Raw genomic sequence first — 15,067 nt, 5'->3', positions numbered from 1 at the left:
GACCCAATTAAAAGATGGAAGGACCTCCCATGCTCATGGATTGGAAGAATTAATATTGTGAAAATGACCATTCTACCAAAAGCCATTTATATATTCAATGCAATGCCAATCAAAATCTCCATGACAGTCTTCACAGAATTGGAAAAAAAAATCCTAAGATTCATATGGAAGCACAAAAGACCTCAGATAGCCACAGCAAACCTGAGCACTAAAAGCAATGCTGGGGGGATTACTATACCAGATTTTAAACTATATTACAGAGCTACAGTCATAAAAACAACATGGTACTGGCACAATAATAGACCTGTAGATCAATGAAACAAAATTGAAAACTCAAATATGAGTACATGCAACTTCGGCCACCTGATTTTGACAAAGGGGCCAAGAACATTCACTGGAGGAAAGACAGCATCTTCAACAAATGGTGCTGGCAAAACTGGATCTCCACCTGTAGAAGAATGAAACTAGATCCTTATCTTTTGCCTTGCACAAAAGTCAACTCCAAATGGATGAAAGACCTCAATGTGAAACCTTAAACTCTGAAACTGTTAGAAGAAAACATTAAAACATTGGCAATAACCTACAAGATATAGGTTTAGGAAAGCATTTTCTAAACTGGACATCAATTGCTCAAGAAATAAGGTCAAGAATCAACAAATGGGACCTCATTAAACTAAAAGGCTTCTGTACATGAAAAGAAGCAACAAAGGAAGCGAACAGAAAACCCACAGAATGGGAGAGAATCTTCACCAGTGACACATCCGACAGAGATTTAACATCCAGAATATATAACAAACTCAAAACACAAAGACTCAATAAAGAAAGCAACCCAATTAAAAGATTGGGTTAAGGAGTTGAACAGAGTTCTCAAAAGAAAAAATAAAGATGGCTAAGAAGCATCTTAAAAGGTGTTCTACATCATTAGTAATTAGGGAAATGCAAACTAAAACCACTTTAAGATTTCATCTTACCCCAGTCAGGCTGGCTAAGATCAAGAGAACAAATGATACCAAATGTTGGTGAGGATGTGGGGAAAGGGGAACACTCATCCACTGCTGGTGGGGCTGCAAACTTGTTCAATCCCTATGGAAAGTAGTGTGGAGAACTCTTAAAAAACTACAAATGAACCTACCATTTGACCCAGTTATACCACTCCTTGGCATATACCCAAAGGACTCATTCTATCGCAGAGACGCTTGTACATCCATGCTTGTTGTTGCTCTTTTCACAATAGCTAAGAGATGGAAGCAACCTAAGTGTCCCTCAACTGATGAGTGGATAATGAAAATGTGGTTCATTTATACGATGAAGTTTTACTCAGCAGTAAAGAAAGATGAAATCATGAAATTTGCAGGTAAATGGATGGAACCAGAAACTGTTATAGTAAGTGACGTAACAGACTTGGAAAAATAAACGACGTATGTTCTCCCTCATATGTGCATCCTAGCACCAAATCCTTATAAGTGAGTATGTATCCAGACATAACTACAGGAACTAGGATAATGAAAAGGAACCATGGAGGTAAAGGAAAATAAATAATACAAAAGAGAAGAACAGTAGGAAACAGGCGTTACTATGGGAGAAATGGATAAAATGGGGTTATTTAAATGGGAAAGGGGAAGGAGGGTTACACAAGGAACCTTGGGGATAAAGGGGAAGAAGGAGCCCAAGAGAGGTGGGACCATAGGAGAAGGGTATTATTAAGGAAGAAATGGGGAAAATGGGGGCACCTTAAATGGGGAGACCATAGTGGATGGGTTAGATAGTGAGAGAGATAAGTAATGCCTAGCTAGTTTTAAAAGACAGAGGGAATCATATTAGTCCAACAACCTACTGACAAATTATACATACATTATCTCTACATGAGTCCATATGTATAGCTAAAGGCTACATAAAAAGAAACAGTGCCAGACTGGAGAAACCTTCCATGAGTTGTTGGCCAGGGTGGTCCAAGAGACTCCCAAAATTCTACAGGCTATTGCCACAGCCCTTGATGGCCTCCCAGAACTTGAAGGTAAGACCCTACTGCTGAAGACAGAACACACATCAGACACAGGATTTGGAGAAACAGAGCTGAAACTGACCTGGAAGCCACTTCCCCTGAAGGCAGCTCTCATAGCTTTGGAAAACACTGTGAAAGTGCCATGGGAAACATCAATCGATGGTCCAACACCAGCTTCAAGACCAAATAACCACATCGACGGCCAGCACAGCATAGTCATTGATGTAGTAGTAGTGGCACTTTTTCCTTGGGGACAATCAACAGCTACCTAATTTGACTAAAAGCCAACTCAAGTATGGTACTGTAACACAACAATACCCATGGCTGGAGTGGTCATAGATCTTAGAGAAAACCCCAAAACTCTCACATCACTAGACTAATGTGATTTCTTACTATGTGTGAAATATGAATCCTTATATTTACAGATAAATATCCCAGTCACCACTCATCAAAGAAGCTCATTTTGCAGCAGTCAGAGACTAATACCAAGTACCACAATTGGTCACATGGGGACATTGTCTATGAATTACCCAGACCTAAGGGACACACCTGCAATGCAACCTCTACACCTAAGGCTCATGGAACATAGAACAGGGATAAAGAAGAGGACACTGATGAATCAGTTCTCAATAATGAAGCTCCCTCATAAAGCAGAGGACCAGGAACACAAAGGGTAACAAATGGCCAAAGCATAGAGATCAAGAGCCTGCTAAATAATGGTCCATGGACAGGACCCCTTTATTAAACTTCATCCACCCAAGGCTCAGGGACCATCTTGGAAGGGCGGGAGCAGAAAGATTGTAAGAGCCAGGGAGGACGTGCGTGACCATATGGAAACAGATTCCTACAAGCTCCTGGGAACCTGCTCATATGATTCTATGGCATGGGATCAACATACACAAGTCCCATGCAAACTCAGGCAGACAGTAACCCAGCATAGAACCAGGAGAATGAACAGCAGACCCCAATCTTGTCTGGGGGAATGTTGGCAACTGATTGCTGCTAGATGAAGAAGAGCTGATCTTCCTAAAACAAGGGACTCTAGATAAGCTGACTAGACTCAACAGATGGACTTGCACTGGGGGCACTGACAGCACAGTGGGCAGTAACAGGGATAACAGAGTATATGGGCTCCAGTGGGGTGGGGTTGGGGAGTATGGGAGGGTGCCTGTGGGGATGGAGGTATAAAGATGATTAATATTGTTTGAGATGCTCTGTATGAAATACACAAAAAAACAATTAAAAATAGATTATTTTAATAATAACAGAAAAAAGGATATTCAGTAATATTTAAAGTAATTTTTAAACAAAAACTTTGTTAGTGAAAAATAAAAGAATGAAAAAGAAATATAAGTTAAGCATCCCTTATCTGGAATGCTTGGGACCGGGAGCATCTCCAAAAGGGGATTTTTAAAAATTTTGGAATATGAGTTACCTTGGAAATTAGAACCAAGCATAACCACATGCATCATTCGTACCTTATACACATCGCCTGCAGGTTATTCTTTTGTTTGTTTTATTCAACTTTGCAGTGCTGGGAATTGGAAATGGCTTCACACAGCTAAGCAACCCTGTGCCACTGAGCTACACATGTCCCCTAGCCATTTTCCTTACGTTTTTATTTTTATTTTGGCAGGGTCTCTCTAAAATATGCAGGATAGCCTAGAACCCACTTTGTAGCCAAGGCAAGCCTTGAACTTGTAATCCTCCTTTCTCAGCCTCCTGAGTAGCTGGGAATACAGACCTGTACAACTGGAATGAGTGCCTTCATGTAACTTTTACACAGTATTTGTATTGTGCCTGTATTTAGACTACAGTCCATCAAGTGAGGCCAACTGAGGGATTTTTCCCCTCACAGTGTTGCGGCAGCATTCTACAAGTTTGGGATTTAGGTACAGTTCAGATTTTGGATTTTCAATTTAGGAATATACAACATGTACATGAAAATATGGACAGGATCAGGATTTGAGGCACGGGGGAGACTTCTACTTGCTGTTTTCCTCCGTTCTCCTAAATTTAAAACATTTTCACCATTAAGAGTGAAAAATGAGCTGGGCGTGATGGCATACACAGAAGGCATACTCAGGTGGATCTCTGAGTCTAGGCCAGCCTGGTCTATAGAGGGAGTAGTGAGTACCAAACCAGTTGGGGTTACAGGGAGACCACCCAAAAAAAAAAAAACAAAAAAAAAAAAAGACAGAGCTGAAGGTGTATTGCAAGAGTGTAGTGCTTACCTAGCATTCACGAGGCCCTGGGTTCACCCCCCCCAGCATTGTACACCCAAGTTCTCTCTCTCTCTCTCCTCTCTCTCTCTCTCTCCCTCCTTCCCTCCCTCCCTCCCTCCCTCCCTCCCTCATACAGTCATGTACTGAGGTCATTATGGCATTATGGAGTGAGCTCCCCTAACTAATTATATCTTTTGGAGCTCAAAGTAATAGGAATAGAGCTCCTGATCCTCCTATTTTGGATGGAGCATGACACGGGGAGACCCTGGAGCAAGGGCCCATCAACTCACCGGCTGATACAATCATCCTTTTTGTTGTAGGCATGGATGACCCCCAGACCCTGCATGGAGGAGGTTATGTGGGAAAACCAAGGTGACCGACTGATGTTCTCCACCTGCTTGAGCTCCTGGACTCCTCGGTGGAAAATGCTGCCAGGAGAATGAGAAGGTCCAAAACGGTCACAAAGTCAGGTCTCAAGGAACTCAGCATCAGCACAAGCCATCCAACCAGGGTTGGTGCCATAACTGGGGCAGAGAGGAGCCTGCCGTTCCTCCCCAGGCTGCCCTGTCTGCTTGTGTGAGAATGGGCATCTGAGGAGTATAGACATACCAGTAGTTCATTTGCTTTCAGATCTGAGAACTTATCATAGCAAGAATGGCATGTGGCAAGGATGTGGCTCTAGTCTTCAAAGACCCAAAGTTTTCACTCACTATAGTGAGTTATTAAACACAAATCAAGCATTTTTTGATGACCAACCAAAGAAGGAGTGATCTGACCTGGTTTCTAATGTGTGGCCTTCCAAAGACTTTTCCAAAGTAATTTAGTACAAACATCCTGACTGCCTCGGAAGCTGAATTTAAAACTGAACTCTCTGAGGATACCATCTCACACCATAGGTGGAAACCCCAGAATCCTCACTGAGTATAAACCTGTGTCCTTGAGCATGCAAGTTTGCTGGCTGTTGGAGGGAGCCAAGATTGCCTCTAGACTCTCACCTAACGTGAACCCACAGGGGTGAGGAACCTCAGTAGCTCAGAGTTCATTAGAAATTTACAAATATTTCAATCAAGCTCTCCTCTCTGGTCTTTCCTGTCTTTGTAGCAAAAAAAAAAAAAGTGAGTATACAGGGCAGATTTAAAAAAAGAAAAACCTTTTACTAAGCTAATCAATAGCATAAGTAGAATAGATAGCCACAATGGCCAAATACAGGTGTAACAGAATGAACAGAGCTCAAGTAGTCTGTTTGAAGTTCTCATATCCATCACATGGTTGTCTGTGAGAAGGACTTCCAGAAAACATTTTTGTCTCATTATCACAACAAATCCTTGAACTTGGAAATATGTGTCTTTTTCTCAGTGACACAGAAAGGGTGCTGCAGCGATAGCCTGGCTCTGTGGGCTCCCAGGGCATGGACACTAACTCCCATCACCACACCTGCTCCCATCAGAATCGAGAGCCAGCCTCCATCCATGGGGCGTCCCTTGCACTTTTGTCATTAATTTATCAATGGCTCCATCCTCAGATTTGATTCAGGAGCCTGAGTCCAAAGCTGAACTACTTCTTCTCCCAGACTATGTGTCTTGGCACGTCAGTCCCCACCATGGGTCATTCTTGCTTGCTCCCCTCCCTGACACCCAAAATTCTACCACGTGTGAAACCCTGGTGACTGCCTGGTAAATGACCCCTGGGTTCCTTCATTTCTTGTCCCTGATCCGCTCTTACCCAAACTCTGAATCTCTCAAGTTTGCTTAATAATTCATTTTATTTTTTCTTGACAAGGAATTAATCATCAAGTCTCATTTAATCCTCACAACAACTCTCTGAAGCAGGTGAGCCAGAGAGTTGGCTACATTTTAATGACTAGAAATTTGGGGGATGAAGAAACAAATTTGTGACATTTCAAGGTCCTCCAACTAGTACCATAACAAAACTGGAACTCTGGTACAAATTTTTCTCATTTTCAGCCCTTTGTCCCCTCAATACTTTCCAGGGTGCCTGCTGAGAGCCATTCTGCACCTTCATAGAAACAGGGAGTGACCATGTCCCCTGGAAGCTGGGCCACTGCCACCTCCCTCTTCCCTCCAGGTGCATGTGCAGAAGGAACGCCCATTCTCTGTCCACATCAACTTCTGGCTGGAGTGAAGACAATGTCTAAAAATTCAGAGTGACTAGAGACAGGTCTCCTCTCGATTTTCCAGCAGCAGGAATGGAGGAGCCCAGTAGTTAAGAATGCATCAGCAGACTGATGGCAACCGTGGTTACTAGTTTCCTGGCCTGGGACCAATGATTTAGCCTCCCAATAATTTACCCACCTCCCAGCATTGCTCTAGGGCTGAAAAGCCAGATGTATGCAAAGCACTTAGCATAGCACCTGGTGTTTACTAAGTGCCAAAACCCAAGGCAGTCTCCCATAAGACAAGAAAGCAGGCACTCTGAGTCACCTGACTCCCAGTCATTGTGTATACTTACTCTTCCGTGTGTGTGTGTGTGTGTGTGTGTGTGTGTGTGTGTGTGTGTGTGTGTGTATGTGTGTGTTACACAGTTTTTATTTCCCCGTTTTAGGTTGTGTATAGTCCTACCAAAAAAGAGTGAAGAAGACGAGAGCAAGGCTAACCAGGACCAAAAGGACAACAGGAAACACAGCAACCAGTATCACAAGAAGAAACGCCACCATAAAAAACTGCTGTAAAAAGTTCTCAGCATGAAACGGCAGCCTCACGTCCAGCTCATCCATATCTTTAGAAAAGCGGTTCATTAGCCTGCCAGTGGGGGTTGTATCAAAGAAGCTCATTGGGCTCCTGACGATCTGTGGACAAAGGCAGAGGGTCGAACTGAGTCAGCGTGAGGTTTCAAAGAACTCCGGCTACTCCACCAGCAGAAAGGCACAGTGGGGGCAGGTCCTTCCCTAGAACACAGCCCAGTGAGTCAAGAGGTCTTTGGAAAATGGGCATGTGCTCCCTATTCTTAGGCCACCACAAGTGAATGTGAGGGAGATTGTGCCTCTGCTGGGGCCCCAAGGGCCGGGCTTCCTCTCCACACCTCAGGTACAGACTGGGACAGGGGAGGCTGCTGCTCTTGGAAGAGGGGGGATTGTGAGCCCCTCTTCTACTTGTCTCTCCATTCCAAAGTGCAGAGCATACCCATGTTCTGGTGAGGGCTCTGCTCACTACAGTACAGCAGGAGAGGAAAGCATAAGGGTCACATCTTCAGGCCGTCATTGGAGCTCTTGACAGCAAGATGTGCATCTCCTCCACCATCCTTCCAGCCTAAGGGTCTAAAATGTGCCCTTCGCTTGTGAAACTGGCCTTCACATTTGGTGTTTAGATAAGTGGAAGATGACTTGAAAACTAGTTGCTAGGCTCCAGGACAGCCATCTTGTCCCAAGTCCAACACAGTGCCTGGCACATGGTAAGGGTCTAATAAACCTGAATAATCAGGTAGGCACGCAGCCCCTGGTGGCGCCACCTTGTTAAATACTCTGTTGTGCAGTGAGGAGGATGCCATCAGTGTAACGTTGGTGAAGGTGAAGCCTTTGATGATGCCAAATGCCAGCACAGACACCATGCTTGCTGCGTACACCCACTGGTACATGTGGTGTTCAGTGTCTCCCAGAGTCTGGTCACCACTGCACGTGGTCTTATTGCCGTGGGACCCACAGATGACCTTCAGAGCAACACAAAAGAAGAACCATGAATCATGATGCTATTAGGAGAAGGGTCTATTCTAGGGAATCTTTCTAGAGGAAAGAAACTAAACAAAGGCACAGGGCTGTTTAGAATAAGTAGGTGCTCCTAATGACTTGTTATGCCCATAGATTAGCGTATCTCTGACTCTCACAGAAGTGCCTCCTCTCTTATGCAGCAGATGGTGATTAACACAGAAACCCACAACCGCCAATGTGCAAAGAGTAAGAGGCCACAGAGTGCTCATCCCTGAATAGGACACCCGTATCAAAACCTTGACCTCCCAAGGTTCAAGGATCATCGAAGAAGAGGGAGCAGAAAGATTGTAAGAGCCAGAGGTGGTGGATGACCATGGGGAGACAGAGTTTTTCAGACAGCAGTCAGTCATATGAACTCACAGCAATGGTGACAGCATGTATAAGGCCTGTGCAAGCTCAGACCAGACTTTTGTCCCAGCAGAGACATGGGGAAGTGGGTAAGAAATCCCAGCCCTGCCTGAGGCTGTTAGGATGGAGGGAGTCGATTTGTTTAAGAGTAAAACCCCTGGGTAGGTTGACCAGGCTTCAGTGGATGGGTGGACTCATATCAAAAGGCACTTGGGGCACAAGTTTGACTCTATGGGCATATGTGTGTGTGTGTGTGTGTGTGTGTGTGTGCACAGATAGGGAGCTAATCTAAATCTGTTGTATGAGGTTCATAAATAGTCAAATTAAAAAATGCCAGGTGGGGCTGGGGAGACAGTTAAGTGGGTAAAGTGCTTGTAGCTCAAGCATAAAGACTCAAGTTAAGATTCCCAGCTGACTTGTAAAAGACAGGCATTGTAGTGCCTGCCCAGAGCCCCAGCTCCAGGGTGGGAAAGCAGAACCAGCAGGTGTCTGGGCTTCACCGGCTGGCTACCCTAGCCAAAACAGCGACCTCTATGTTCAGTGAGAGACCCTGTTGGGAAAAGTAAGGTGGGGAGCAATAGAGGAAGACACTCAAAATCAACCTCTGGCCTCCACATACTCACTTTTGAACATATGGGCAAGGACGGACACACACGCACTTTTTTTTTTAAGAATAAAATTTAAATTTAAAACAAGAATGAGTCATACGGATGAAATCAAGTCAGTTCCCTCAGGGTCCTCTCAGCTTTGCATGGAATCTCCTCAGAGGGGTACCTGATGCTGAGAAAAAAACAAGGCAGGGTTCAGGGCAGCTGTCCTAGAGGCTACCTGTACCTCGGAGACCTGAAGTGATGCTAAGGAGATTAAAATCAGGTATCATCCTCCAGCCTGCTGAGCTGGCTGGCAGCTGGCACCCTTCAGTGAGAGTCAAGGGGCCTTTAAGTAAGGTGGGCCAGTTCCACAGCTCTGTCCCCTGGCCTATCCCCAAGCGCCAACTTGGGGCTCCTGGTGCAGTGCTCTAGAGGCCCTAGCAGAAAAGAGGGAGCATAGCAAACACAAAGGGCTTTTCAGAGGATTCCAAAACTATGGCTTCACCCTGCCCAGAAAGGGGACATCCCCTCACCAGGATTTCTGGAGAGAGGCCATGGTTCCCTCCTCCTGAGAAAATGACAGTTTCATTTTTCTTTAGTCTGTATGCTAAAAGTCAAGAATGCCTTTGGGGAGCAAACAAACATGTTTCTTCTAAATGACATTCTGCTGATTGCAGTAATGGAGGAAACGGTAACCCAGAGGTGGCTGATGGATGAGCAGCTGCAAAGGCAGAAAACACCCTGGAGAGTTCACTGATGAAAGGCTGACTTGCAGGATGCTTTGCTGTGCTATAGGTTGTATCCACCGCCTCAGGGTTCTGAACAGTCACAGGGGTCTGCCACTGCTGCACCTACTGAGGAAGGCCTGAGCCCAGTGAGTTGCTCCACCTTGACCCTGTACCTGAGGTTTTCCAAGGAAAGGGGCCCTTCATGAGTGAGTTCCTGGGAGAATACCCACATTCCAGAGAAAGCTGTCTGTTCTGTACAGAGCAAGGCACACGCTCAGCCTCTCCTTGTGGGAACTTCCTCAGAAAACTGTATCTAACTGCTTCTCCCTCCCCAAAGCCTGTGTATCCTTATTTTGATGTCATAGCAACAAGACAGCACCACAATGTAATCTTGGAGGATGAGCACCACCCCCAATACACACACACACAACATTCCCTGGAGCTCCAGAAAAAAATCTTTGAAAGCATTGGTCAACAGAGCTGGGAAAGATCCTGGCCAATGAGAGAGAGAGAGAGAGAGAGAGAGAGAGAGAGAGAGAAAGAGAGAGAGTCTTACCCAGAAAGAGCACTGGCTAAGATGGGAAATTTGGGATAGGGTAAGGCCCCTGGTGGCCCCACAGCATTTCCATAGGCTACATCTGTTTCAGGTTCCCCTCCCCACGCAGAGGCAGCTTTAGGGAGCAGAGCCATGTAGAACCTTCAATCAGTATCCACAAGATGACACTTTCCCTTCAGAGGCAGGAACATAACAATCTGTATTCCAGATCCCTTCTTGTCCTTCCTCAGAGGAAACTTAGAACCTAGGCAGCCCTACCTTGCACATGTGTGACCCCACACCCTGTGCTGAACTGGCACCATCATTTTTAGCCAGCTCCTTACGTAAGCTTCCAGGTACCTTTGATTATTTTGAAAAATGGAAAGGGACTTCTAGAGTCCAGGTAGTATGGCTAAACAACTGGCCTCAACTTCACCAAAGGGTTTAAGGGAGGAGAGGGGGCACTCTGTGTCACTTGGTATATTTGAACTCTCTGTTTAGTTTAGCAACATTGCCAAAGGAAACTCACCTGGGAGCTCCTGTCTAACCAGAGTCCCAGCCACCAGGTGCTGAAGGCTGAGCTGCCCATCATCAGGAAGAAGAGAGATGTCACCAGAAAAGAGACCAGGTACCCTGCCAGAGGAAGAGGAGGTCCAAGAGGGTTGTGTATGGGAGGGCTAGTGGTAGACTTACCTGCCCTGAGCCTGACCCTTGGAACTTGAAAGTCAGAGGCTGTAGAAAAAAAGGTTCCCACCTTGAGGGTCCACCTTGTAGACTGACTCAAGATGTCTGGATGTTGGGACCCTGCACCCCAACAGGAAGACCTGTTCTATTTGGTTGGAAAATGGGACCAAACTATCAATATGTTAGAAAAACCTCCCACATGTAACTTTTGAGCCTCAAACACTATAGCTGAAGCTGGCCTTAAAAGTCATGATCCCCCTGCCTCGGCTTCTCTCAGGGCTGAGATCACAGATATGTGCCGCCGTATATATGGAACATTTCAATGTTCCGTTTAATGAAAGCAACTCAGTACTCCTTAAAAACTAATTGAAAGTTCAGCGTGGTGGCACAATTCTGTCATCCAGCTCTAGGAATGCTGAGGTTGGGTGCATTATGAGTTTGAGACCAGCCTGAGCTATACATAAGCCTTGTCTCTAAATAAATATCTAAACCTAGTCTTGCTTGGAGACACCTGCACACACAGATCTCTTGTGTGGTGAGCCAACTGCTGCTGTGCTCAGCAATCAGAGTGTGTGTGGAACAACCAGCGATGGCTCCCAGTGGCTGCCCACTCAGCTCCAATAAAACAGAACCTGGCAGCTTTAATGGAGATAACAAATGAGTCCGTTTAAAAGGATGCATTATCAGATTTTAGGTTTTAGGGCAAAAATAAAAGCATTGATAAGCAGCCCCAGCATAAAAATAGTAATTGGTGAAGGAATCATAAAATGCTAACCCAACAGTTTAAGAACAGATTTTTTTAATGAAAATTAAATGAAGAAACCCAGTAGTTTATACCAAACCTCCAGAAGCCTTAATATACGCGTGATACGTTTTCCAGGTTACAATTCCTTCTCGGGGGGACTCAGTCTGGACAAGCTGGTGCACAGGAGCTATGGAGACAAACACAAGGCTTTAAACTTCTTGGCTTGGGTGGGCACACAGTAAGACCAGCACACCTCCTTCGTTCATACCCCTCCATCACTAAGGGCACTCGTGACTCAGTCTTCTATTTTCTAAGTCCTTTTTCAGATTTCTAAGACACTTCTACTCAGTTTATTTTATTTCATCCTAGTCACAGCCCTGTGAGGCAAGAGGCTTATAGACTTTGAAGAACTCTTAGGTATTTACTATAAGCTCAGCCTGGGGATCCAGGGTTGTACTGGCCCCTTTCTCCCAGAACTAAACTACAAGCAGAAGTCAAGAATGCATATACAGCCGGCCCTCTGTATACTCCAGCTGCATGTGAAAGGTTTCAGTCAATCTCAGATTGAAAATATTTGAAAAAACTGTGCTGATACTAAACATACACAGACTTTTTCTTGTCACTGTTTCCTAAATAATGCAATATAATAAGCATTTATAGATCATTAACATTGAATGCAGTTTTCTAATTAAAATAGACCTTAATTATACAGGAGAATGTGCACGAGTTGTATGTGGAATGCTGGGCCACTTCAGTAAGATTCCTGAGCATCTTAGAAACAATGGGAGATCCTAGAAACACACTCCTGAGGGTACCAATGGGTAACTGTAGCTCACTTGGGAGCGAAGAAGGGAGGGCAAAGATGAGAGACATATGGCTAAGCCAGAGACCCTTGTGGGCAGCTTAACCCCACACAGAAAGCGGTGGAGTCAGGGGAGATGCGCACCCTGGAGCTTTTGCACATGCTGAGGGATCACACTTTCCTATACCAACTCCTCTTGCCGCCCAGGGAAGGCTACTCCTTGAGGATGTTCATTTCCTTGCTGATTTGGGGCTACCAGTGAGCACTCCTGGGCACAAGGATGCAATGTGGTAGTTGGAAGCTGGGCTGCACATACTGTGGTGACAGGACACCCACAAGATGACTGTCTTTTACCCTCCTTGTCCTCTCAGTAGACAGAAGGAAGCCCAAGATGTCCTGCTAAGTCAGCTGCTATATAGACCCATGAGTCCCTCCCCATATCTGTCTGAGGTCTTTTTATTCCCCACAGGGAAGGGCAAAGTCCTCATGGATTCTCACTAGAGCAACTCCAGCACTCAGACCCGACTACCATCTCTTCCCTATGCTCTGTAGAGAGACATGAAAATGTCATCCTCAAAGCAGAGCCATAAACTACAAGTGGCTTCATAAACAGAGATACAGAAGGGTAGATGAAGGGACTTCACACAGTCTCTTCCCTGCCTCACACATGCTGGCTGGGAAGAGCCCACGGCACTCTGCCTGGGAACCTGAGAACGACTTTGGAATGTTCTGCCACTTCTTGGGCTACAAAATGAGAGGCAGCACTTGGTAGTATCCCAAAGCACAAAAGGACCTGATGGTCCCCTCAGGCTGCCAGCCCATCCATGGGGGTGAGTGACATCCTTTGGACCTTCCTGTGTTTTAGACAATACTTCAGTGGTGGCACCTTCCAGCAGTGTGCAGAATGCCCAGTGGTTAATCCTAGAGGACAGGGTCTGTCTCCAGTGACATCTCACAATCTATTTTCCTATCCAGGGACGGCTGGGTGGTGAGCACAGAAAGAACTCTCTCATCATAGGATCCCTAATGTAGGGCATCCAGGAGTGCCCCTCCTCAAAAAAAAAGCATAGAAGAGATATCTGGGTACTTCCCTTCATCCCAGGAAGACTTATAAGCTGTAAAAATAAGTTGTGTTTCCAAATTTGCATGCATATGTCACAAGCAGCATTAACAGTGCCAGATTCCTTTGATTCAAAGACTTTTCTTCACATTTAAACATTCTGAAATCTGGACGTGCCTTCCATTTTATAAGTGATATCATTTCATTGGCAGCAATCCGGGTTTCTTTCTGCTACATAAAATGATAGTGGGCTTGATAGGTTAATGGCATCTTCAATGTGATGCCATATTTCTCTCTCTCTCTCTCTCTCTCTCTCTCTCTCTCTCTCTCTCTGGCATTAAAACCTGATTTTTCTGTTTAGTATGTAGAGGGCATCTTCACATGTAAACAATATTAAAATACACATTAGCATTTTAATGAATTCAGTATCTTACATCTGTAGCTGGGCCATAGTTAGTTGAACAATTGTGTTTTCTTTTTCTTTTCTTTCTCATTTTTTTGCCAGTTTAAACAGTGATACAAAGAAAATTCCATGTATATGGACCACAGTTCCAGGTTCATAGGAGGAGACCACAACTCCAGCTCACAGGAGGGTTCACAGCTCCAGGTTGACAGGAGGGGACCAATACTCCAGCTCACAGGAGACCATAATTCTGGCTCATGGAAGGGGACCACAGTTCTGGGTTCATAGGAGGGGATCACAACTCCAGGTTCATGGGAGGGGACCACAGCTCCAAGTTCATAGGAAGGGACCACAGCTCCAGGCTTACAGGAGGCAACCACAGCTCCAGATCTCGGGAACAGACCACAGCTCCAGGCTCACAGGAAGCAACCAGAGCTCCAGATCATGGGAAGGGACCACAGCTCCAGGCTCACAGGAGGCAACCACAGCTCCAGATCACGGGAAGGGACCACAGCTCCAGGCTCACAGGAGGCAACCACAGCTCCAGATCACGGGAAGGGACCACAGCTCCAGGCTCACAGGAAAGGACTACAGTTCCAGGATCATGGTAGGATTCAAAATTTCAATTACACTGATTCTTACTATTTCCCATTTCCATTTCTCTGTCCACGTGATTATATCTCTGTTTCAAAAAGAGTATTTTGGCATCTGTGCAGCAAACAGAGGCAACAGTCACTGGCTGACTTGAATTTCTCACTGGAAGGACATCAGTATTGGAGGAAACTAGAGAGAGATGGTCAAGTGTTTTCTTTTTCACGGTCAGTGATCCCGTTGGCTTTTTTGGTGTCTGCTGTTTCCACATCTTCCTCCACAGCCAGGGGAAACAAGCGATGAAACATCTTACTGGAGCCACGTTTTAAGTCCTCCAATTTGGGGGTTCATTGTGTGTCTCAGAACACGTAGCTTCACTTACTGGCCTCCTCCATGGTATATCCCTGACCCACTAAGAAGAGCTCAATGGCCTGCTGTGTTTCCTGACTCCTCTCTGCTGGCAAACAGTTCTCCTTCACGGCTGATCCTGGGCTGAATCTGTGCCACTGACTTTCTCTTTCTCCTTTTTTGTTTCTTTTTCTTCTTTCCGGCTCCAATGTTAGTGGCTGGACTCAAGCCCTGTGGCAGCAGAGATGCTGGTGGTCTCACCTCTGCCTTCACTCTCATCTGCCA

The 15,067-nt window shown here is 45.4% G+C and overlaps 1 protein-coding gene across 1 annotated transcript in view; it reads right to left on the bottom strand.

The window, feature by feature from the left end:
• Positions 1 to 15,067, bottom strand: part of Abcc12 (ATP binding cassette subfamily C member 12) — an 82,955-nt gene that overhangs the window by 26,951 nt on the left and 40,937 nt on the right. Inside the window, exons 18-22 of the mRNA XM_008822627.3 lie at positions 11,676 to 11,765; positions 10,679 to 10,782; positions 7,693 to 7,890; positions 6,807 to 7,033; positions 4,518 to 4,655 (exon numbers count right to left, since the gene is read on the bottom strand). Coding sequence (XP_008820849.1) covers positions 4,518 to 4,655; positions 6,807 to 7,033; positions 7,693 to 7,890; positions 10,679 to 10,782; positions 11,676 to 11,765 — 757 coding nt within the window. The remainder of the gene's footprint in view (positions 1 to 4,517; positions 4,656 to 6,806; positions 7,034 to 7,692; positions 7,891 to 10,678; positions 10,783 to 11,675; positions 11,766 to 15,067) is intronic.

The sequence above is a fragment of the Nannospalax galili genome, unplaced genomic scaffold (assembly GCF_000622305.1).
Source record: "Nannospalax galili isolate Female #2095 unplaced genomic scaffold, S.galili_v1.0 scaffold108, whole genome shotgun sequence".
In the NCBI taxonomy this organism is placed as follows: domain Eukaryota; kingdom Metazoa; phylum Chordata; class Mammalia; order Rodentia; family Spalacidae; genus Nannospalax; species Nannospalax galili.
The sequence above is the reverse complement of the archived record's forward strand: the minus strand, read 5'-3'. Positions and strand labels throughout refer to the sequence as shown.